This window comes from Pantherophis guttatus, chromosome 13 (genome assembly GCF_059756535.1).
Source record: "Pantherophis guttatus breed Tessera chromosome 13, ASM5975653v1, whole genome shotgun sequence".
NCBI lineage: Eukaryota > Metazoa > Chordata > Lepidosauria > Squamata > Colubridae > Pantherophis > Pantherophis guttatus.
The window spans coordinates 16,204,738-16,230,775 of record NC_142075.1 but is presented as its reverse complement, the minus strand read 5'-3'; the positions used below and the strand labels follow the sequence as shown (position 1 = coordinate 16,230,775).

The 26,038-nt window shown below is 42.2% G+C and overlaps 1 protein-coding gene across 5 annotated transcripts in view; it reads left to right on the top strand.

Moving 5' to 3' along the window:
- Positions 1-26,038, top strand: part of ADAMTSL3 (ADAMTS like 3) — a 174,940-nt gene that overhangs the window by 58,933 nt on the left and 89,969 nt on the right. For all 5 annotated transcript variants that reach the window (XR_015729807.1, XM_087878204.1, XM_087878203.1 and 2 more), the window contains 3 exons: positions 13,713-13,840; positions 16,006-16,051; positions 21,246-21,482. Coding sequence is in view for 4 of the 5 variants with exons in the window: in XM_087878204.1 (XP_087734330.1) it covers positions 13,713-13,840; positions 16,006-16,051; positions 21,246-21,482 (411 nt within the window). In the remaining variant the exon portion in view is untranslated. The remainder of the gene's footprint in view (positions 1-13,712; positions 13,841-16,005; positions 16,052-21,245; positions 21,483-26,038) is intronic.

Here is a 26,038-nt window from a genome sequence, read left to right as displayed (position 1 = left end):
AGCTCAAAGCGTTTAAACAGATTGATCAATAATCAAATAAGCATGATAAACACCCAGTAAATTAAATTAGGGATGTTAAGAACCAAACGCAAACTGAAACAAAATGGCTTTAACCTACGTACAAAAAAAAACAAAAACCAACAGGGTTGAGTCCATCTACACTTCTGAGAGGAGAAGATTCCATAACATGGGTACCACCATTGAGAAGATGTATTTATCTCCTATTGATTGATTGATTGATTGAATTTATATTGCTGCCTATTCGCCCGTGGTGACTCAAGGCGGCTTATAGAATATAAAAACCACATTTAAAAAGAGTAAAACTAATAAAAAAATCAAATAAATGAATGTAATGAAATCACCCCCACCCACCACCTTCCGCCCCAGCGACAGCCGATCACACGAGCCATTTAATGGGCTCCATCCCACTCTGTGTTCCCCAGGCCCTCTGGCAGAACCAGGACTTCAGAGTCTTCCAGAAGAGTATGTATGTATGTATGTATGTATGTATTTATTTATTTATTTATTTATTTATTTATTTATTTATTTATTCATTCATTCATTCATTCATTCATTCATTCATTCATTCATTCATTCATTATTCAAATTTCTATACCGCCCTTCTCCTTTTGGACTCAGGGCGGTGAACAGCCAAAATAAAACATTTATACATAAAATGCGATTAAAAATAGATTTAAAATAATTAAATTTGGCCCATAGTTTAAAATTTATCAATTTAAAATCCATATCAAAATTTAAAATCAACCATAAAATCATAAAATCAAAGAGAGTATTAGAGTGGGGGCCATTCTAATCTCTGGGGGGATGATGTTCCAGAGAGAGGGAGCCACCACGGAGAAGGCACTTCTTCTGGGTCCCACCAGGTGTATCTCCCTTGGAGATGGGACCCGCAACATTCCCTGCCTCCCTGCTCTGGTGGATCGGGTAGATGTGACCAGCAAGAGACGGTCCCTCAGATAACCTGGTCCCAAGCCATGAAGGTCTTTAAAGGTGACAACCAGCACCTTGAATTGCACCTGGAAGCATATCGGCAACCAATGCAGCTCCTGCAGGAGAGGTGATAAGTCCAACATGATTGCTCTTTTCATGACTATCTGTTTTAGATAGAAATAGATGAATCTGCTAAGTGACATATATCAATGTTCAGTTTTTAAGGTGACATATATCAATGTTCAGTTTTTAAGCTCTCAAATTCTTGATATCCTATTTGTGGGGAAAAAAATTCTTGCATTCCCTTTCTCCTAAAAAAAAAAAAAAGTATGAATTTTTTTTTAATCGCTTCTTCTGGTCCTATTTAGTAGACATATCTTCTCGACATGGGCACCTTTAGATATTACTAGCTGATAAGACGGCATTGCCCGGATATTTATTTATCCCAATCCTGTATTAGGCAGGAAGAGCAACTTCACCCTGAGCCCTGATTTCGGCGAGAATTAAATTAGTTAAAAATGTTTTCCCTGTGTCCCCAGAAGCGTCAAGTAAAATGATACCACCTTGTTGTTTTGCTAGCCGATCCATCATCATTTGGTTTGCTTTTTTCTGATCTTGATTTAGAAGTGTCTTCTTGTCCGTGATATATGCACTAAGCTGTTCGATGTTGCAATTCTTTTCTTGTATGTAATCTGCGTGAAGTACGTTGTGTCAGTCTTGTAGTGGTGCAGGCAGGCCGAGTTGCAATAATGTTTTATTGATCATCAAAGCCTTGTTGAAAATGTCTGGACCAAACATAATTTCTAATGTTGGATTTCCCTCCTTACCAGAGGGAGCCCTCTTGTGAAGTACTATGAAGTCGTTACCATGGCAACTCCACTGCGCTGCACAGTAGAAGCCATTTTAAGGCAGTCCAGTAGAAGCCATTTTAAGGCACAACAGGCTGTGTTAGGGATGTCTTTCCCCCACAGTATTTTTTTTCCAGGGAGTAAGTCATCTGTGTACCAAGTTTGGTTGAAATTGCTCCTTTTTCTTGATCTTTTTTCCCCATTCAGTACCATGGTTTGATGGGGGTTTTTCTTCTTCTTCTTGTAATTATACCAAGTTTGGGAAAGATGCTAATATTCATAAACCCAAGGCTGAGTAGTTGATGTGAATTCTGTGTAAGGATCACTGGATTAATTCCTAGGTTCCATAGTCGATGCAAATGAGAGTATTGCTTTGTATTTATTCTATGTCATTTCCTTCACAGTCTGTGGGTTTTAAAATATAATGCATGAAAATAGGAAGAGTTTTTAATATCCTCAGAAGAAATGGTGTAAAAAAAAATTCACTTAGCTCGCAAATATGCTTATCCCAAATGAATAGCGGGGTCAAAGGGTAAGTAGAAGAGAATGCTTAAGCTCATTAAACCATAACAATTATTTCCACTGTTTCTTCTAACTGCGTACATTTCGTAGCCTTTTGTTCAAGTATTTTGCGCATATTTATTAATGCTGTATCCTTCCATGGCTACGTACCAGGAGCTCCGGTTACCCAATTAAAGCAGTTTCCTTTCTTTGCCAGCAAAATGTTTTCTTGAAATGACTTTCACTTCTTGGGGTACTTGAAGTGGAGAGCTTTAGGAATAACAACACGTCTGTGTAAACGAAAACATTATTTTAAGGAACAACATTAGGTCAACTGACTACCAGACTTTATATACAGAGTTCTTGGAAGTGAGTGACGTATTCGCAGACTGCATTAAGATAGCTTTGCAAAGTATAAACTTAGAAATACTATATCCAGTTGGGGGAAAAAAGCCAGAGTAGATGAATAAAGGAATTCTTTTGCTCTTGTTTTATAACAGAATAACAAGAGTTGGAAAAGGACCATGGAGGTCTTCTAGTCCAGTGGTCCCCAACCTTTTTATCGCCGCGGCCCGCTGAGCGCATGCAGGGGTGGGGCCACGGCCCAGGAGTTTTTGCGCAGGCCCATTGCGCACGGCCCAGGAGCCTTTGCGCTGCAGCGTTCCTGTCCCCCGGCCGCTGCGCGGCCCGGTGCCAGGTACTCCATGGCCCGGCACCGGTCCGCGGACCGGGGGTTGAGGACCACTGTTCTAGTCCAACCCTTCCTACTCAGGCAGGAAACCTTATACCATTTCAGACAAATGGTTGTCCAGTCTCTTCTTATAAACCTTCAGTGTTGGAGCATTCACAACTTCTAAAGGCAAGTTGTTCCACTGATTAATTGTTCTAATTATCAGGAATCTTTTCCTTAGTTCTAGGTTGCTCCTCTCCTTGATTAGTTTCCATCCATTGCTTCTTGTCCTGCCTTCAGGCCAGTGGTGGGTTGCCCCTGGTTTGGACCGGTTCGCAAGAACCGGTAGAAAAACCAGTGGGAGGCTCCGCCCACTGCCCCGGATGTCATCATAGGCGATCTGCACATGCGCAGAAGCTTCTGTGCATGCGCAGAAGCTCGGCGCGAGCAATGAGAGCGCACATGTGCGATCCTGTTGCAAACTGGTAGTAAAGGTAAGTAGAACCCACCCCTGCTTCTGGCGCTTTGGAGAATGGACTCCCTCTTCTTTGTGGCAACCCCTGAGATATTTTATTTATTTATTTATTTATTTGTTTAAATTTCTATACCGCCCTTCTCCAAATAGGACTCAGGGCGGTGCACAGCCTAAGTAAAAACAAAGCATACAAAATTTAAAAAACAGTATTAAAATAATTAAATATTCTGGCCGTAAATTAAAACAACCCAATTTAAAATCAATTTAAAATTTAGCTCAAGCCAGCCCAGCTAGTTGAAATAAATAAGTTTTCAGGGCCCGACGAAAAATCCGGAGGTCTGTTATTATACGTAACTCTGGGGGAAGGTTATTCCAGAGGGTGGGCGCCGTCACAGAGAAGGCTCTCCCCCTGGGGGTCGCCAGCCGACATTGTCTAGCTTGGAACACTGCTATCATGTCACCTCTAGTCGTTCTTTTCATTAAACTTCTTCTTGTGCCATATCCAACATCGGAAATTGGCGATCATGCTGGCGATCCTATTTTTATCAATAGCCACATGAAAAAATGCTGTTTAGTTTGTCCAGTCCCTTAGATTTTGAAGCCATGATGTTCTTCTTCTGCCTGGACCTTGTTTGCCTTCAATCTTTCCTTGGAGGATGAAGTGAAGGATGCCGTATTTTTCCAGGTGTCGCATCACATGTCCGAAATATTCTAACTTTTGCTTTTTTATGGTTTTGATGGCTTTCCCTTGGCTTTCCCAGGTGGCTTATCACCTCCTCATTTCTGATTTTGTTAACCCCACGTATATGTAACAGCTGCCTGTCAATCCACATTTCAAATGCTTCTAGTCTCTTCAAGTGGTTTTCTGTCTGAGACCAACTCTCCACTCCGTAGAGCAGGATAGAAAAGATGTAACATCTAACAAGCCTCATTTTCAGTCTTAGACTTATGTCGTGACTGCAGAAGATCTTTTTTTCATTTTGAAGAATGCTGTTCGCGCTTTCTCTATCCTTGTCTTTACTTCAGTGGTCATGTCCCAGCTTTCATGTAAATTAGAACCGTAGTACGTGATCCTTTCAATTTTTTCTAATGGTATTCCTTCCAAAGTTATCGGTGGTAAATTAATGAGTTGTTTGCTGACAACCATGATCTTGGTTTTTGAGGTGTTAAGCATCAAGCTGTATTTTTCAGATATTTCTGTGACTCTGTTGATGAGGAGCTGAAGGTCTTCATGCTTACTGGCAAGCAGAACTGTGTCATCAGCATATCTTAACTTCATTAAACTAGACATACCCAATTTCAGCAACCATTCTTTATATGTTTATTACAGTGGTGAAATCCAAATTTTTTTACTACCGGTTCTGTGGCTGTTGCTTGATGGGCGTGGTGTGGCTTGGTGGGTGTGGCTTGGTGGGCATAGCAGGGGAAGGATACTGCAAAGTCTCCATTCCCACCCCACTCCTGGGGGAAGGATATTGCAAAATCTCCATTCCCACTCCACTCTGGGGTCAGCCAGAGGTGGTATTTGCCGGTTCTCCAAAGTACTCAAAATTTCCGCTACCGGTTCTCTGAACTGCTCAAACTTTCTGCTACCAGTTCTCCAGAACCTGTCAGAACCTGCTGGATTTCACCCCTGGTTTATTAGTCCCCTAATCATCTTTGTTGCTCTTCTCACTCTTGAATTCTGTTATCTAGCACCAAAATAATGCTGATCTTAAGATTCGTGTGGATGGGCATGAACAATAAATCACCTTTTTTTAAAAAAAATTGATTTATATGCCGCCCTTCTCCGGAGGCTTACAATGCGTTAAGCAATAGCCTTCATCCTTTTGTATATTTATACAAAGTCAGCTTATTGCCCCCACAAACTGGGTCCTCATTTAACCTACCTTAGAAAGGATGGAAGGCTGAGTCAACCTTGAGCCTGGCGAGATTCGATCTTACTTTAATTGCAGACAGCTGGTGTTAAATTACAGTGCTTTTAATCTGCAGAGCTATCCAGGCTCCTTAACTGTTCCTGATCTTTTGCATCTGACAAATTAGCTCAAAGTAACTCAGTCAACTTTCATGCCTAAGGCGAGACTACCACTCACCCTCTTATGGTTTCTAACCTGCAGTGGTACCTACCACTGGCTTTTCTAACATTGCTTTTACTTTTAATATCCAGGTAGCCTAAAGATGTCGTCTATTCTTGAATTCTGCCCGCTGGGATAAAATGGGAACGTTCTTTTGCAAGGATGGTGTGGCAGAAACGTAAGAGATGGAATAACATTTGTTAGGGTGAACTTGAAAAAGACAAGACAAAATCCAGAGGGTGTCTGAGAAGCTAGTAGAAGGCCTCCGCTGCCTGGAGTATGAAATCATTTGAAATTTCACTGTATATTTATTAAAACTGAACAAGAATAACCATTAAAGCTCTATTCAGATAAGGGCTTGCCAATCCTAAAATAGATGGCTGGAACCTTGGCCTGTTGTTGCATTTTTCTTTTCCCTCCGTGATGTGAGTCGAGAAATATGCATCTTGTCGGTGCTCATAAGCACGCACAGCCAGACCGGTAAAGCAGTTGTGCAAATAGTCCTTCACTGCTTCCTCTCTAAAACATGGTTTCTCAACCTCTGCAACTTTACCATGAGATACAGATACAGGTTAACGGAGTTGGAAGGGACCTTGTAGGTCATCTAGTCCAACCCCCTGCCCAAGCAAGGAGAACCTACACCATTTCTGACAGATGGCAGTCCAATCTCTTCTTGAAAGCTTCCAGTGATGAAGCTCCCACCCAGTAGTGGGTTTCAAAACCCATCGCTACTGGTTCGCTTGTGGGCGCTCGCACGTGCGCATATGCAGAAGCGTCCGAATGGGTGGATGGAGCCTCCCACCGCCGCTGCTACCGTTTCGCCTGATTTGCGGTGAACCGGTAGCAACCCAGTGGTCCACTGTACTACAGAGCCTGTAGTACAGTGGACTAAGCACTGTTATTAACACCAGCTGTCTGCAATTACTGTAAGTTCGAATCTCACCAGGCTCAAGGTTGACTCAGCCTTCCATCCTTTCAAAGGTAGGTGAAATGAGGACCCAGATTGTGGAGGCAATAAGCTGACTTTGTATAAATATACAAAAGTATGAAGGCTATTGCTTAACGCATTGTAAGCCGCCCCGAGTCTCTGGAGAAGGGCGGCATATAAATTAAAGCAAAAACAAAAAAACCACCACTGCTCCCACCACTTCTGAAGACAACTTCTGTTTCACTGGTTGATTGCTCTCACTGTGACAAAATTCCTCCTTACTTCTAGGTTCAATCTCTCCTTGATTAGCTTCCATCCATTATTTCTTGTCTGGCCTTCATGTGCTTTGGAGAATAACTTGACCTCCTCCTCTCTGTGGCAGCCCCTCAAATATTGGAAGGCTGCTATCACGTCTCCCCTGGTCCTTCTCTTCACCAGACTAGCCATGCCCAGTTTCTGCAACCGTTCTTCGTATGTTTTAGCCTCCAGTCCTCTAATCATCTCGTGTGGATTTCAATTCCCAGAATTCTCTAGCCAGCATGGTTAAAGTTGAATCTCTCAACGTAAGTTGAGGACGACCTGTATATTTGATTCTGTAAGCAACTGATTCCCTTGGGACCAACCATCCTTTGATACGCTCAAGGCCAGCTCAGTGAATTCTGTGTACCTTCCATATGTTATTTTCCACGCTGAATTCTAAAACAGCCACATTCCTCCTGCTTAATGACACAAGCCACTGGAACAATGATCTGGCGTGGTTTTTGGCTTCGCTGCTTGCTCTCGAATTGGGTCTGAAATAGTCTCTCGGACTGGCATGCGATCATTTCCCTGGCACACAACCCTTGGACAACATTTTTCCTTGACTCTTCCTTGATTTGTGGCATGGAATTTTGCTGTTGGCCGCGACAGCGATACTGCCTGTCTTCCGATGGAGTTGTGATGCTGGATTTCTTGCTCAAGCAGCCTTTTCCAGAGTAAATGCAAAGAGTTGCGTTGTGATAACCTGTGGGACTGGCACTTACTTAAACTCTTTTGAAATGACCCTGGGCAAATTTAAACGGGCTGTCCGGTCTTAAATTTTGGTGGGAAACTTTTTGTGTTGACGTTCCTATAATCCTATCCAGGGTTTTCAAGCATGACAATGTATTGTAAAAATACTTTCCCAAAGGAAAGTAATTGCTGTTAAAACCAACATCTTTTCAAAAGTGCTAGTGATATAAGTAGAGGGACATGCTGGCTCAGTGGCTAAGACGCTGAGCTTGTCGATCGAAAGGTCGGCAGTTCAGCGGTTCGAATCCCTAGTGCCGCGTAACCGGGTGAGCTCCCGTGACTTGTCCCGTCTTCTGCCAACCTAGCAGTTCGAAAGCACGTAAAAAAGGCAAGTAGAAAAAATAGGGACCACCTTTGGTGGGAAGGTAACAGCGTTCTGTGCGCCTTTGGCATTGAGTCTTAACCACTGAGCCACCACGTCCCGCTATTCTGTAGTAGTGAATTCCAAAACAATAAAAATTTGGGAAAGGAAGGATGTGTCCATCTCATAACTTGCCTTTTATAACTCAAGATAAATTTCAACCAGAAAAGCAAAACCAAGCAGAACCTTTCAGGCACTGAAAAGTTTTTTAAAAGACAACCAGGATTTGATTCTCAAGTTGATATCCAGCGATCCTTTGATCCTCGATGAGGCCAGCAATTAATTTTTCTACCGTTCCGCTTATTTTAGCTTGTTTGTTTCTTTGCTTTAGCTAATGTTGTGTTGCTTCATTTGGGCTGAGATTTCATTACGGTCGATTAAACTGTTACGTGACACCCAAAGAGTAAAGTTAATAGTCGATTCAGCAATTTTAAAAAAAGAAGAAGAAGGAAGAAAGAAATGAATTGCTCTATATGTGATTTCTCACCAAAAATCAGACCTACTTGATTTTTTTGGGAGAATTATGGAGATTTGAGATGTCAGTGAAACAAAAACAGAGCCATGCTTCTCTTGGCTTCTGGAGTTCCCATCAGAAACATGGTGCCAGGCAAGTGGCCAAGATGCTTGGCAGACTCCCATTTCCCACTGGCTGGTTAAGCAAGACGTAACCCAAACCCAACCCTTTTGTTTAGGGATGGAGACGGTGTCCCACAATGCCTTAGACATCGTTGGCAAAAGAGAAGAGAAGATCCTACAGCCCAGGATTGAAAGAGTATCTGAGATTCAAGAGCAATAGAAAAAAGAAAGAACAATGGAAAACATGAAAAAAGAACTACTTCTCAACATTTATTTGTTTTATATGCCAACATACCCTCCCTCCCTCTTTCTGTCCCTTCCTCCCTCTCTCCTTCTTTCTATTCCTTCCTTCCTTCCATTCAATCCTTCCTCCTTCTGTCCTTCCTTCCTTCCTCCCTCCCTCCCTCCCTCCCTCCCTCCCTCTTTTTAATTCTTCCTTCCATTCAACCCTCCCTCCCTCCCCAACATTATTGAGAAGATTATATTGGCCAATTAGAGAAAGAGTGAGGATCAAATTGCAAAACAATGTTATGACAGAAGAGTGAATGGGTTGAGTGAAGTGGTGAAATCCAATTTTTTTTATTACCGGTTCTGTGGGCGTGGGTTGGTGGGCGTGGTGTGGCTTGGTGGGCATGGCTTGGTGGGCATGGCAGGGGAAGGATACTGCAAAATCTCCATTCCCATACCACTCCAGGAGAAGGATACTGCAAAATCTCCATTTCCTCCCCACTCCTGGGGGAAGGATATTGCAAAATCTCCATTCCCACCCCACTCTGGGCTTAGCCAGAGGTGGTATTTGCCTGTTCTACTACTACTCAAAATTTCCGCTACTGGTTCTCAGAACTGCTCAAAATTTCCGCTACCGGTTCTCCAGAACCTGTCAGAACCTGCTGGATTTCACCCCTGGGTGAGTGGAAGAGGATGGCTGGGGGGAAAAAATCAGGAACGGGAAGTGTCAATAAAATCATGTGAAAAGTACATTGGTAAGATGTTTAAGAGCCAAAGAGAAAGTATGAAGGCATATGTAGACATGGGTTTAAAAAGGATGGTTTTACAAGGGTAGAAAGTTACAGAGAATTTATTTTGCATTTAATTATCAAATTTAAAGACCACCCATCTTGTAGCAGGGTTTGCATACTACATAGTAAGGCAAAAGTAAAAGTTTCTCTGTCTAGTCATGCCTCCGACTCTAGGGACAGTACAGTACTCATCTCCATTTCTTGGCCGAGGGAGCTCGAGTTGCCCAAAGACATTTTCGTGGTCCTGTGACCAGCATGACTATATGCCAAAAGCTCATGGAATTCAGTTACCTTCCCACCGAAGCGGTACCTATTTATCTACTTGCATTTGCATGCTTTCGAACTGCTAGGCGGACAGGAGCTGGAGCAGGTAACAGGAGCTCACCCCTTCACGCGATGCTCAGGTTTCGAACCTGAGCTGTCAGTGTCCTTAACCACTGAGCCACCGTGCCCCCTACTTATAGTATAATATAGCAAATGGAATGGATATTAAATACTTTTATCTATATAGTATTTCTTTTTATTTTCCTTATCTCATGCCTTTAATCTCTTTGGCTATACAATGTTGCTTATCTGGAAAAGGTACATGGGTAGTATGTATGTATGTATGTAGGTCATGTATGTATGTATGTATTAATCGTGGCCAAGTGAAGGAGGGTTACTTTTAGTATGGCTAGATACAACTGCTGAATTCCTGGAAAATTTCATAACAAATTACGATAAATTGGCCACTGATTTTGAAACAAACAAGGCAAATCTGTTATTTTATGCAACTTCTTAGGATTTTGGACAACTCATTCAACAGATGTCAGATATAGGAAAGAAAGAGCCCCTTGACAGTTGTATTATAATTAAACTTTTACAGCCTCTTCTTTGTTCCTGCCCCTGAAGCTTTTTGCACTAATCATTCAGTTCGGTTTAAGTGTATCCAAATTGGAAAACGATTCTTTGTGTAACCTTGCTTGCATTTTTCTCTCTCTTTGTTTTGGAAAAAAAAAAATAGGTTGTTGATTTCTCAAGGCAGATTTCTGTTCTTTGTAAAGAGCAGCATGCTTATCTATCAACAATACTAAATTTATTTTGTTATAATTATATATTAACAATTACAATAATAATCCATTTACTCTGATGTTGAGGTGGCCAATCTCATTTTATCTATCTTTCTATCATTCTCTCTCTCTTTCTCCCTACCTCCCTACCTATAATCTATCATCTATCACTCCATCCATCCATCATCTATCTATCTATCTATCTATCTATCTATCTATCTATCTATCTATCTATCTATCTATCTATCTATCTATCTATCACATTTCTGAATCACCCATCTCCCTCAAAGAAGGACTAATCCCAATGCTGTACCATCCAATGGAATTCTAGTTTTCTATGTTAGCTGGGAAATGAGATGTTGTATTCCCAACAGATTTGGAAGGCACCAGATTGGAGAAGGCTGCTATGGTCAAAAAATCGGACCTATAGTACTAGCTTGTGTGTCTTTAGTTTTCAAGTTTGGTCTACCTTGGAAGGCTTGACAAGTAGTCATCCAGATGTTTGCAGCCCAGATCGAGACACAAGGACTAGATTAAACTCCACAGCTTAGGTTCTTAGGTTCTGTGCAACTATAATTTTTTTTCATCCTGCCTTGTAATCCAGAGGTGTGGGACAAGGACAGGGAAGGGTTATATCCAGGGGTGAAAGCCAGTAGGTTCTGACAGGTTTTGGAGAACAGGTAGTGGAAATGTTGAGTAGTTTGGAGAACTGGCAAATACCACCTCTGACTGGCCCCAGAGTGGGGTGGGAATGGAGATTTTGGAATATCATTCCCCTGCCACGCCCACCAAGCCATACCATGCCCACTAAGCCATGCCCACAGAACCGTTAGTAAAAAAATTTGAATTCCACCACTGGCTATATCTCCCATTCTACCTGTCCCTTTCTTCCTTAATTCTTAGACCTATAGAGCATATTTATCTTTGCAGGAACCAGGGAGTACAATTATGTTTTCAGCACTGACCCTCCTGCCAACATGGCCTTTGGCCAACACAGTCCTAAGAGTGCTTACTCAAGGGTTCCAATAATTTCAGCGAGCCTTCTTTACTCTTACAAGTATGTAGTGAGAATTGTAGGACCCAATCTTATCTCAGCCTACTCCATAGTCTTTCCAACAGGAGTTGTTCTCCTGCTATGACATTTTCTCCCCCGGTAGATAAGAGCCAATTGTTCTGAAGGACTTCCAGTTCCCAAAAATCTAATTTGCCATAGAGGATGATCAAAGTTCTCGTTTGTGCTGTCACGTCTTTCTTCATAACCATTTGACTAAATCAGTTTCCACACTGTTGACTTAAACTCCAGCCAGTTCAAATAATTCATCCCATGGGAAAAGGAGTTTAAAGTAGTTTGAGCTGGCCTATCGTTTACTAGAAAAATAATATTTGATTTACTAGCTGTCAGCTTTCATCAAATCTGTGCATTATATTTGACTGTACTGTGAAGCCAAATTCAAATAAAGAGAAAGGGAATGGGTGAAAATCAGCAAAGAGCATAGCTTAATTTGAATTGGGCTCACAGTTAGGAATTAAATCAATAATCAGCTATAACAAGTACAGAGAAGAACAATATTTTGTTAAGAGACTGCTGGGGGAATTACTCTGTAATTAGCTTTTAAAAATGTTTTTGTTGGTTTAGGCCCATGTTTTTCTGGTTGTTGATATCGGGGGGCCCAGTGTTCTTTCACATTAAGGCAAAGGATACCACTCCTCGAATTAAAAAAATATTGTTAAAAGATGAGTATATGCAGTTCATGAAAAAAAGGAGGCCATTGATTAATTATATTGAATAAACAATAGGGATAGTGAATATAAGGTAAAAGGTAAAGGTTCCCTTCGCACATATGTGCTAGTTGTTCCTGACTCTAGGGGATGGTGCTAATCCCCGTTTCAAAGCCGAAGAGCCAGCGCTGTCCGAAGACGTCTCTGTGGTCATCTGGCCGGCATGACTAAATGCCAAAGGTGCACAGAATGCTGTTACCTTCCCACCAAAGGTGGTCCCTATTTTTCTACTTGCATTTTTTATGTGCTTTCGAACTGCTAGGTTGGCAGAAGCTGGGACAAGTAACGGGAGCTCACTCTGTTACGTGGCACTAGGGATTTGAATGGCTGAACTGCCGACCTTTTGATCGACAAGCTCAGCGCCTTAGCCATTGAGCTACCGCGTCCCAGTGAATATATGGCAGGGGATAGATTGGCCTTGAAAAACTTTGGCTGAGGGATGACATTGTGTGACAATACAGAGGCAAAAATCACAGATTCTCCCTCCTTCACCAACTCATCAGTCCATTGAGAACTGCCCCATATCTAGAGGTTTCCCACTTTCCCCAAAGAGTAGGAGGGATTCAGAACTTTGGAGGAGGTTGAAGATTCAGAAGTTCAGGGAGCCCTGGTGACGCAGTGGTTAGAATGCCGTATTGGAGGCCAATTCTGCCAACTGCCAGCAGTTCATTTCTCACTGGCCCAATGTTGCCTCAGCCTTCCATCCTTCCAAGGTGGGTAAAATGAAGACCCAGATTATTGAGGGCAAGAGGCTGACTCTGTAAACCGCTTAGAGAGGGATGTAAAGCACCATAAAGTGGTAGATAAGTCTTAAGTGCTATTGCTTTTGCTATAAGCCTGTCTGGTTATTTATTTTATGTAAATTGCTGCGGGCATTCTCTTCCAACATAGAATAGAATTCTTTATTGGCCAAGCGTGATTGGACACACAAGGAATTTGTCTTGGTGCATACGCTCTCGGTGTACATAAAAGAAAAGATACATTCGTCAAGAATCATAAGGTACAACACTTAATGATAGTCATAGGGAAACAGTCAATATGAATCTTAAGGATACCAGCAACAAGGTTACAGTCGTACAGTCATAAGTGGGAGGAGATGGGTAATATGAGACTTCAAGGAACTTTTGTTAGATTCAACAAGAAAAAGTCATACCCTTGGAAAAGTGGTATCTGTCTCCCATTCCTTCTTGCAAGATCCGGTACTGTTTAGGCACCCTGCCTGTGGAAGTTGATCTCCCTGCCATGAAAATTTAATTTAATTTAATTTAATTAATTCAATTTATATGCCAACTACTAGGATGTTCAAAATACACCTAAGTAAGTAAGCTTTATTGCGGTCAGAGACCAAGTTAAAATAGACAAAGAAAGGGAGCATATTTTACAAATATGGATAGATCCCTGAATTGCTTCTCTTTCTCTTGTGCTTCCAGACTTCAAGAATCACCCAGCCCAACGAAGATAAAGAAAGTGGCTGGGACGCCTGGGGAGCGTGGAGTGATTGCTCACGGACCTGTGGAGGAGGTGCCTCTTATTCACTCCGGAGGTGCTTAAATGGCAGGTTGGTAATTCTAATTGCAGGTCAAAAAGCCGGATGCAGGAATCTCTCAGCCCTGGAAATTTGGGCTGCTTGCATTAAATGTATCTCCCCAAGGGAACAATTTAAATACAAGCAAATAAGAGCTTTTAAAACGTCAAAGTACGATAAGGTAAAGGTAAAAGTTCCCCCTCGCACATATGTGCTAGCCGTTCCCAACTCTAGGGGGTGGTGCTCATCTCCGTTTCAAAGCCGAAGAGCCAGCGCTGTCTGAAGACGTCTTCGTGGTCATAAGGCTGGCATGACTCAACGCCAAAGGTGCACGGAAAGCTGTTAACTTCCCACCAAAGGTGGTCCCTATTTTTCTACTTGCATTTTTTTATGTGCTTTCGAACTGCTAGGTTGGCAGAAGCTGGGACAAGTCATGGGAGCTCACCCCGTTACGCGGCCCTAGGGATTCGAACTGCTGAACTGCCGAGCTTTCGATCGACAAGCTCAGCGTCTTAGCCACTGAGTCACCGTGTCCCAAGTAGGTTACCAAAGTAACCTACTTGGGACCAAAGTAACCTACTTTACTTTTAGTAGGTTATCCAAGTAGGATACCAAGGGCTAGGATAGGGAAATCTACCTATAGGTAGGTGGATCCTTGGGTTTGCAGAAGGTATAACAGAAAAAACAGAGTTGGAAGGGATCTTCCAAAAAAAGAGAGGAATTCTGTAAGAAGCAGGATGCAGAGCTGGAAGGAAAACAAGTGATGCATAGTAAACCTCCTGAAGATCCATAGTGTAAAGAAAACAGATGGAAGGGAAATGGTCCTTGCACGAAACAACTGGATAGTTCAGTGTGCAGTTTGCCAAAGTTTCAGAGACAGGCAACAAGCAAGGAGAGCGGCTTCGGAAGAAGCATATAAATCCTTTGTAGCAAATTAACAGAATAAAAGAATTGGATGGGAGCTTGGGGGTCTTCTAGTCCAACCCCCTGCTTAGGCAGGAATCCCAACACCACTTCAGAAAAATGGTTGTCCAATCTCTTCTTTAAAAAACTTCCAGTGTTGGAGCATTCACAACTTCTGGAGGCAAGTTGTTCCACTGATTAATTGTTCTCACTGTCAGGGATTTTCTCCTTAGTTCTAGGTTGCTTCTCTCCTTGTTTAGTTTCCATCCATTGCCTCTTGTCCTGCCTTCAGGTGCTTTGACTCCCTCTTCTTTGTGGCAGCCCCTGAGATATTGGAACACTGCTACCATGTCACCCACAGTCCTTCTTTTTATTAAACTAGACATGCCCAATTCCAGTAGCCATTCTTTATTTATTTTAGCCTCCAGTCCCCTAATCATCTTTGTGGCATTCAGTGCTACATTCAATGGTAGAGATCTAGAGTGATTTAACCCTTTCTTCCTGCTCCTTTTCTTTCTTGTTCATGGGCTCCCAATCCATTGCCCATTTGGGTTTCCTATCTTGCTGGCAGAGAGCCTTGATCTCTGCATTGTATAAGTTGAATATTTGCTCATAAATAATCCTCTCTATTAATCTAACAGGCTAGCTCTAGTTGAGCCCTGTACAATTTTGTCCACAGCAAGGTGGATAAAAATCAATGATTTTTTTAAAAAAAATAAAAAAAATAAGATTTTTTTGATTTAAATCGAATTTATTTTAATAAAAAACTTTTGGGGTAAAAATCTATCGTAAGATAGTTTTCTATTTAAGATACATAAATAATTTAGTTTATTCAGCATGAAATGGAGCTTAGTTATGTAGCATGAGGCTGTATATTCTGCAACACTGGGACTATCGGTGAGTCAACAGTGGGTCAAAGGAGTAGCAGAGATGACAGTTGCTCTTTAAAAATTATGATTTAAATCGAGTTGATTTAAATCAAGCCTTTTTACTAGGGATTTAAATCATGATTTAAATTGTGATTTAAATCAACTCGATTTAAATCAAATCCACCCTGGTCCACGGTGTTTCAGAATTCACGTTAGGTTGAGATGTTCCACAGCTGTAAAATCATTAGGAGAAAATTTAACTTCCTTCATGAGGCTGTTACGTTAACCCATCATCCTCTAAACACAATTAAACATGAGCTATGTGTAGTGTGTGGGTGCAGCAATTATAATAATTTTACAGCCCTGTCTTTCAATGAGATTTCTTTATAATAACTTCACTCAAGTCTTATTTTTCTTGTCTTTCAGAAACTGTCAAGGCAGAAATATCCGATACAAAACCTGCAGCAATAATGTAAGTGGGATCTCTAATTCTGTTTGACTGTTCTTGCTTCCCCAGATCAAACAGCTTTAAAGTTCTGGCAACTTGCCTTCTTTTGTTAAACTAAAGGAAGGGGAGAAACGGGGAGGATCAGAGCCCAGAATATTTATTTTTCTCCCTAATAGTGAGATTAAACGTTCAGAAGTTAAATGTAAAAGTATGGGGGAAAATACAGCTGTTCGAATTTTGAGTTAGTAGCGAAGTATTAATTTTTAAATTTGAGGGAGATTTGAAATGGATTGATTTAAATGGATTGATTCAAACTTAGAATCCTACATAGACTTGAGTTGGATGACTGTACATAGATACATAGGTTGAAAGAAACCTTGGAGATGTTTTAGTCCCACCTCGTGCCTAAGGCAGGAATCCTTATACCACCCCGGGCAAACAAATGTCCAATTTTTTCTTAAAAAACTGGAAGATGGAAAGATTCAGAGGTGGTATTCAGCCGGTTCTGGTCGGTTCTGACTGGTTCTGGAGAACCGGTAGCAGAAATTTTGAGTAGTTCAGAGAACCGGCAAATACCACCTCTGACTGGCCCCGCCCCCATTTATTCTCTGCCTCCTGAGTCCCAGCTGATTGGCTGGGTCTTCTTTTGTTGCTCTGCACACAGAGCTGTAAAGCAAGTTAGTGGGGTGGGGAGGGAATGGGGATTTTACAGTATCCTTCCCCTGGAGTGGGGAGGGAATGGAGATTTTACAGTATCCTTCCCCTGGAGTGGGGAGGGAATGGAGATTTTTGCAGTAACCTTCCCCTGGAGTGGGGAGGGAGTGGAGATTTTACAGTATCCTTCCCCTGGAATGGGGTGGAAATGGAGATTTTACAGTATCTTTCCCCCTGGAGTGGGGTGGAAATGGAGATTTTGCAGTATCTTTCCCCCTGGAGTGGGGTGGAAATGGAGATTTTACAGTATCTTTCCCCCTGGAGTGGGGTGGAAATGGAGATTTTGCAGTATCCTTCCCCTGCCTACCAAGCCACAGGCCTTTCTTGGCAAAGCCCCACGAAGTTCAGAAACAAGAGGCGTTGACTGGAAAACAGATTTAGCAACGTTGCTTTCCTACAAAGAGCCCAGGAGCCTTTGCTGCTCTTTTAAGCCTTATGGGAGGGGCCAATCATCTCCTGGCCTTACTCCTGAGTCGTCCCTTCTGCTTTAGCTGCTCTTGCCTTCTGGCAGCTCTGTGCATATGTGCACTAGGAACAGGCTGCTCCTGTTCCTCTGCCTCTCTGCTGTCCGACTCTGGAGGCTCCGGAGTCCGCATATCACTCCCAGATGGCCATGGCCCCATCTCTGCCTCTGATGCACAGCCCTTGTCTGGGCCTTCCCCTGACTCCAGGACTGGTCCTCCCCAGCCTCCTCACTGTCCGACTCCGCCGCTAGCTCTGCGGGCTGCTGGTGGATCACAACAGCATCCAAGTAACATCTCTTAACAGGCACTTTGAAGGGGAAAGGGTTAGATAAGCATGCCAAGGATGGAAACGGTGATTCCTCATTTCTTTTGATGAGCAATTATTTACACAATTTTTGTTTTTTACTATACTCTAACTTTCATGACCCATAAACACGTATTCTAATGTTTTCTTGTTTGCATTTTATCAATGTAATTGGTTTGGGTTACTTTTTCCCATTGTGTAAGATCCGTAGTGAGTGTTTTGCGTACAGTTTCTCTTTCTGGAGCAAAACTCTTGTTTTTTGTCCAAGATCTGGCAACGATCTCCGTGCTTTTTGTAAGCGCGATTCGTAAAATAAACTGGCTGGAGTATCTTGTCATCCGACGCAAAATTGTTTCCTAGAGGCTCTGTGGATTGTCTCTCGCATCTTTCCCCCAATTTTCTTACTTGGGGATATGTTTTGCTGTCGGCTGTTAACATCCTTTGTTGCTGCGTGTTTCCATGGAAAAGTCTAAAAGCCAAAATGTGCAGAGAATCAAGAGTTTAGAATCAGGGCCTGTGCCAAAGAAGGAATCTAAAGTCAGGATCAGGAATGTGTGATCGATTGAAGCTTGAAGGGGAAAAAAAAATGATTGTGCCATCACTGCAGCAGGTTAAGCCTGCAAACCATGAGAATTGATCCAAGCGATTCGGGAAACTAGGCAGGAGACCAGATACAGCAACTAAAGTGATAGAATAGTGGCAAGGAGTCGTTGGAAGGCTTCCAAAGATAAAGTTAAAATGTGGGTCTCATAACCAAGTTGTAGAAGTTTTATTTGTTATTATTTGCCCTCAGTGGTGGAATTCAATTTTTTTTACTACCGGTTCTGTGGGCGTGGTGTGGCTTGGTGGGCGTGGCTTGGTGGGCACGGCAGGGGAAGGAAACAGCAAAATCTCCATTCCCTCCCCACTCCAGGGGAAAGATACTGCAAAATCCCCATTCCCTCTCCACTCTGGGGCCAGCCAGAGGTGGTATTTGCCGGTTCTCCGAACTACTCAAAATTTCCGCTACCGGTTCTCCAGAACCTGTCAGAACCTGCTGAATAGCACCCCCTGTTTACCCCGTAGCTAATTCTCCTGTTTTAGGAAAGTTTCAGCCAATTGATTTTCCCATGACGCAGCTGTATACAGCTCATTCTCATTTAACGGTCATTTTCTTTAGGGCAGGGGTCTGCAACCTTAAACACTCAAAGAGCCATTTGGACCCGTTTCCCACAGAAAAGAAAACACCGGGAGCCACAAAACCCTTCCCGTGCCTATTTCTTGAGCAGCCACAAATTAGCATATGTAGTTGAATTAAATGTTCCGTTTTCTTCTGAAACTTTGCTTTCCTTGGATTTGTCCATGGTTGGCCTACCGAGGGTTGAAAAGCTCAATAAATCGCATGACGGCGGGTGTTGCACATTGGCAGTTGTGACGCATATTTTGAGTGACAGGGAGGCGCAGCAGAGGGGTAAAAGAGCCACATGCAGCTCCAGAGCTGCAGGTTGCTGACCCCTGATTTAGGGAACTTTTGAAGTTATGACAGTGATGAAAAAGTAACTTTACAACCAGCCTTTGCATTGAACACCACTGCAGGTTTATAAAGTAAAGGAAAGCCGAAGTAGGAACATAAGTACAGTCATGGCTTCACTTAACAACTAGTTCATGTAACAAACCGAGTTGCCAGTCCCAATTGTGGTTGCTAAATGAGGACTACCTCTGCTATCTTTGCATTCAAGAAGTGACAATCAACTTCAGCAAGAAAAAACCTAGAGTTTCCCCCCCCTAATGCTTTGAATTGTTCCAATTTTCTCCACCCTTTCTTGGAGGAGTTTTCTGGTGCGCGAGCCACATAACAGAGCAAATTTCTGTCATTAATTTGAGGAACACACCCACGGGTGACTTAAGTCCAACACATGATGGGAAATATCTTGAATATTTAACTATAATTTGCAATGGCTTCCTCTTTCTTAAATAAGATATGTCCTGCTCAATCTCATTTTGCGTTGCTGAATGCAACACTTAAAAATGCATATGACTTGTCGCTTCACTCAAACCAAGTTATGGCAGTGCACTATCAATTCTGTATATTTATTTGTAAGTGTGGTTTAAGTCAAAATTGCACAATTGTTTCAGCCTGAAATGCTTCCCTCGGCCTCAGCTATTATGCTGGGTTCAGTGTCTCTGCAAAATTAGTTTCTCCTCCCTATCTCCTTTAATTGAACTTTGCTACATTTAGACAAACTAGCAATAGCACTTATACTTATATACCGCTTTATAGCGCTTTGCAGCCCTCTCTAAACGGTTTACAGAGTCAGCAAATTTGCCCCCAACAGTCTGGGTCCTCATTTTGCCGACCTCAGAAGGATGGAAGGCTGAGTCAACCTTGAGCCTGCTGAGATTTGAACTGCCAAGTTGCAGGCAGCCAGCAGGCAGCAGAAGTAGTCTGCAGTACTGCACTCGAACCACTGCGCCACCTCAGCTCCACCATATAATAAACTATCATTTATTACAGTGCACATGGCTGGATTTTGCCCTAGCAGCAGTCAAAATTTGACAGCTCAAATTCCTGCTACCTAGGGGTATTTTATGTAACTTTACATATTATCTCATTTATAGCCTAGTCTTAGATTGCTTCTCTTTTTATTCCACTCACTTGCCCCCATCAATCTATTTTATAAGCGTGTTTTAATTCTGCTTTACCAGTTTTGTAAGCTAGACTGTTTTATAGGTGCTGACAGATCACTTATGAGTATATTTCTTGTTTTCGTCTGAGACCATAATAAAAAATTGACCTAACCTGTGCTGTTCACCTGCTTAGTTTGAAAATAGAAACTACTATCTGCCTGGAGATATTTTTATCTGTCTCCCAGGACAACAATCTGCACAAGCTGTTCCTTGTAAATTGTGACATTTTTCAGTCTTCCTTAAGCCCCCATGTTTTGTGTTTCCATTTCTGTTCCATTCTGCTGCTGTGATTTGCACATGGAAGTGTTTAAGATAATCCTTATGGGTCCTATTCATTGGAAAGGGGGAAAAAAAAAACTTGTTTAGACCATTTCCACATAAATTGCATGTTTTTCTGTGTGAGGAAGCCAGCTGCGTTCTCGCCAACATGATTTGGCTTCCATGTGTAATTTTAGGGTCTTGGCAGCCTATAAATACGAGCAATTAATTGTTTGTGTGCACATATCCATGTACATCTGTATCTCCGTCTATCTAGAGAAAAACATGGCCATACATAGAAGCGTAAAAAAATGCAAGTAGAAAAATTGGGACCACCTTTGGTGGGAAGGTAACAGCGTTCTGTGCCCCTTTGGCGTTCCGGCCACATGACCACAGAGACGTCTTCAGACAGCACTGGCCAGTGGTGAGATGTAAAATTTGTTACTACTGGTTCTGTGGGCGTGGCTTGGGTGGGGTTAATGTGACTGAGTGGGCGTGGCCAACTTTTTTTAAAAAAAACTTTTAAAACCATTTTTTCTTCAACCTCTTCGGCCGAATGGAGATTTTGCAATATCCTTCCCCCAGGAGTGGGGAGGGAATGGGGATTTTGCAGTATTCTTCCCCTGCCACCCCCATCAAGCCACGCCCACCAAGCCACGCCCTCAGAACCGGTAGTAATAAAATTTGGATTTCGCCACTGGCTGTAGCCTTCAAAATGGAAGTGGGGTTTCATGGCAGTGTGGTGGAGGAAATAGTAATTTTTTACTAGAAAAAAATAATAATAAAACCTCCTCATTTTTTTTTTTTCCAGGACTGCCCTGCAGAGTCTGGTGACTTCCGTGCCCAGCAATGCTCAGCCTACAATGATGTCAAGTACCAAGGACACTTTTATGAATGGATCCCCATCTTTGATGACTCCAGTTCTCCGTGTGCCTTGAAGTGTCAAGCATTGGGGAGACCTTTGATTGTCGAGCTTGCTCCCAAAGTTCTGGATGGCACCCGCTGCAATGCCAAGTCCTTGGATATGTGCATCAGTGGAATATGTCAGGTACGGCATTCTTTGCAACTCGGTTTTCAGAGGTAAGGGACACGGTGGCTCAGTGGCTAAGATGCTGAGCTTGTCAATTGAAAGGTCGACAGTTCAGCGGTTCGAATCCCTAGTGCCATGTAACAGGGTGAGCTCCCGTTACTTGTCCCAGCTTCTGCCAACCTAGCAGTTCAAAAGCATATAAAAAAATGCAAGTAGAAAAATAGGGACCACTTTAGTGGGAAGATAACAGCGTTCTGTGCGCCTTTGGCATTGAGTCATGCCGGCCACATGACCACGGAGTTGTTTTCGGACAGCGCTGGCTCTTCGGCTTTGAAACGGAGATGAGCACTGCCTCCTAGAGTCGGAAACAACTAGCACATATGTGCGAGGGAAACCTTTACCTTTCAGCGGTATCTATGAAGGTAGTTAGCAAAAATGAACCATGACAAAAATCAAACAGTGGAAGCCCCTATCTTGGCTCTTTTTTCTTTTTCTTTTTGACAAGAATACAGTAGGAATCTTCACTTTTGTATTTATCCCAAAGTTAGGATAGGAAAAACTTCATAGTTTGCTGAACTTTTGTTATGCACGCATGCTTGCGGATATACTGAGCAACCTTGGCTGCTGCTTAAAAGAGAGGTTATTTATTGTTATGACCAGGAGACAGAATACTACTTTTGACACTCTTTTGTGAATTGCAAGAATGCAAATATTTAGACTGATCTATTTCTAGCCATCCTGGTGTTCAGTGGGAACATATTTGAATTTCTTGGGCTTTAGCTGTTGGGGAAACTGTCAGAGTTTGCAACAGTAATCAAATCCAGAAAGCACACACAGGTAACTGATTCAGCAGGATTCATTTACTTCTCTTTATATACATAATAACACATGAAGTAATATGTACAATACCAAGAGTGGTTCTTCCAAAGTGGTAGCAAAACACAGGCAGAGGAGAGAACAGTTTCAGTTTAGAGTTGCAGACCAGTTTGCAGCTTCTGCACAGACTTGGAGTTTCATACAGAGCCACACCCAGATTCCTTCCAGTTTCAGTTTCCAAACAGTCCTCATTGGCTGACTTAGCTGCTATGCCTATTCATTGGCTGACCTTGTTACCATGTCTCTGCCAGTCATGAATTCTCTGACAGAAACACCTTTGTCAAGAGCTCTTCAAGACAACTAGTGGTATCCCCTCTAATGCAAATAAACATTAATGTGACAGCAACTCTTCCTCCCTCTCTCCTTCCTTCCTTCCTTCCTTCCTTCCTTCCTTCCTTCCTTCCTTCCTTCCTTCCTCCCTCCCTCACTTACTCACTCACTCACTCACTCACTCACTCACTCACTCACTCAAAATAACCTCATAATAATATGTTAGATGTTGGATAGCAAAACTAACATTTAGTTCTTCTGCTTAGTTAATGGAAATATTTCCCCTCCTCCCAGTCAGACTGGAGAATTGATGGCTGCAATATTTGTACAATAAAATATGTAAAGGCCTTTTGGAGACCATGAGGGGACTAGTCAGCTTGTTCAATGATCTATTTAACCAGAGAATTAATGGAAAAATGAAGGGGTTAAAGTGTACTCTGTTTCATTTCTATCTGGGTGGAATTCCTCCTGGGGAGAGGCCCCTGATCTTACACTTGACTCTTAAAATGAGTGTTTTCATAGAGCTGATGAATGAGCAGCAATAGGCGTCTGCTGAGTGAAGATAATTCAAGTTTCCCGCCATAATTTCTGAGGAACATGTCAACGATAGAGTTAAAATTTATGGAGGCTCCAATAGCTCCCACAGGGGAGAAGGAAGGGAGAACAATATATATATATTTATTTAGCAGAATAGGGCAATATTTAGCAGAATAGGGCTAAATTAGCCTTTCATCCAAGGTCATACAATTTTCTCCTAAGCCTGCTTGGTCTTCTGCTGAAATCTGGTCCATGTTTACTCAATCACATAGTTTTCACTAGATGGTCGAGCCTATGCATTACTAACTATGACAAGTAGATCGATTGCTCTGTAATGGAACACATCAAATTACAAAGCTTTCTTCCCCTTTCTCCAAGCTGACCCTTTTGCTGTCACTTCTCAGGATATGAGAAGTAACTTTCTACCACACTGGCTTATCTTTTCGCTTAACCTTATGGCAAGATAACAGTTTGTGTAGCAAATCCAAAGCAAGCCCTACGTTGTTCTTGACATTTTCTCTGGATTTCTTCAGCTAATTCCCCAGAAGAAATGGATGAAGAATAAAAACAAGCTAGGAGTAATCCAGGATTCTGGCTTCAGACCCTAAGGATCATCTACATTTAAAACAAAGCAGGGATAATGATTTCCAGTTATGATTTGTTGGTGAAAACGAAGCTGTGTTTTTCTTTTGTGAGCTGCTATATTGCAGCATGCCAAACAAATCAACCCCTTTAGGCTGATGATGTTTTGTGCCAACCAAATCTCTTGTAGCCAAGACTGGTATCTAGCAGATAGCAATGGTTGTGAAGAGGTATGGGCAATTATATTCCTCACCGCTTGCTCAAGGATTGTTGGGCACAAGGAACCAGAAATGACACAATGAGCTGATCAGAGTGGTATGCTTATGGTTGCCGATCTATAGGCAGGAGTCCCACCAGACTGAAGTGCTCATACTAGATATATTCTGAAAAGCTTTAAGGAGGATCACTGTAGAGGACCAGGCTGAGCCTGAGGGAGAGGTCAAATGTGTCATCGGTCTCGAGTCCTTTCATGCCCACAAGAGATCTAATTCCAGCCCACCTTGAATTCCTTTGACTTTATTAGCAGATGCCAAGACAGCATAGAAGAACCCATGGAAGAGGAAGGGGCCAAGGAGGAGGGATGGGTGATGTAGGAGATGACCAAAATCTCCTACAATCACTGTAGAGGACCAGGCTGAGCCCAAGGGAGGGATCAAATGAGTCAGCAGTCTCAAGTCCCTTCAAGCCCACAAAAGATCTAATTCCATTGACTCTTATCTACCACCAATTTGCTTTGACCGTTAGTAGTTCAGGTTCTCGTAGAGAGTGTTAGCATGCAATAAACCTATATTCATGGAACTACCTTGATTCCTGATGTCCTGCGCTTGACAATCTGCCTTCAGCCACTTCCTCCACACAAGGAAGGGGGACAGAAGAAGAAAAATGGTTGTCCCAGGACATACTATGAAAAATATCAGAAGAAAGATCTGAGGGTTTTAAGATAAATAGAAATTGTAATTTCATTCACACCCAGAGCTATATCTGAAGACAAGCAATCAATTTAGCTGGATCCTTGGATTGCAGAGCTATCCCAGCCTAGATTTACTTTGCCAGCAGTCCACCAGTTTTGAAACACAAAATGTAAAATATTATCCACACACATAGATTTAAAAAAAATGGGGATGAGGGTTTTTTTTAAAAAAGCTTCACTTTGAGTTTTCCCAACCTCAGAGGTGCCCCTTAACTAATATGACTCCCCCACCTTTTTTAAAAAAAATACAGGAATAATTTTACCTAGCATGGTTTTGCAATTAAGCCTTCTTTTTGGCAACGTAGCTACTAACCATTCTATTAAACGCTTGAACGTGAGCAATTCAAGAAACCTTTTGACATGGTTGATGAGAAGAGTAGGTGTACACTCAGGGAAAAAGTGAGACATTTGGCAAAAAGTATAGCATTGGGATTACGACAACTTTACGGTGCACTGCCCTGGGTTTTATGTGATTTTAATGGCGTTTTCATTCCTACCTACAATTACTCCAGCACATAACAGTGTAGCCACCTTGGTTAAAAACAAACACACCACACCTAAGAAAATGGCCCTCTCTCTGCCATTTTTCTTCTATCACGGGGGAAAAAAAATCTGTACCTGGAATTGACAAGTTCTGCATCATTAATATTTTCTGCTATATTTTTTAGTATTTTTCCCAAAAGGGTGGGGGCAAAATGTTTAATATTGTCTGAGTATCAGTCTCTAGTATTTTACGTGTGTGTGTGTGTGTGTGTGTGTGTTTGTAAGGTGGGTTTTTTTTTTTTGATACTTTTAGAATTTAGCAATAACTTTTAGGCCTTGTTTTACTGGAAATTATTATTTAAAACCTCGTTTGTATAGTTCAGAGATCCAATAGAAAAATATACCCGTATTTTTCAGAGTATAAAACACACTTTTTCCTCCCCTAAAAGAGGGTGAAAATTTGGGTGCGTCTTATACACTGACTATAGCCAAAAACGTGAGGCAGAGAGGCGATGATGGTCTGTGGCAATCCCTGCAGTCTGGAACAGCTGATTGGGGGTATTCTGGGAGGCCAATCCACCCGCCAATCAGCTGCTGGTGCTGAATCAGGCTGCAAAAATGTGCTGAAGCTGACTGGCTGTTTGCTATTTGCTGCAAGGACTCAGAGTTTGCAGCAGCAATCACTTCCAGAAAGCACACACAAGTAACAGATTCAGCAGGATTCAATAACTTCTCTTTATATATAATATAACAGATGAAGTAAATATACAATACCAAAAGCAGGTTTTCCAAAGCAAAGCAGAGGGGAGGAGTTTCAGTTTCAGTTTTGAGCAGCAGACTAGTTTAGGCTAGTTCA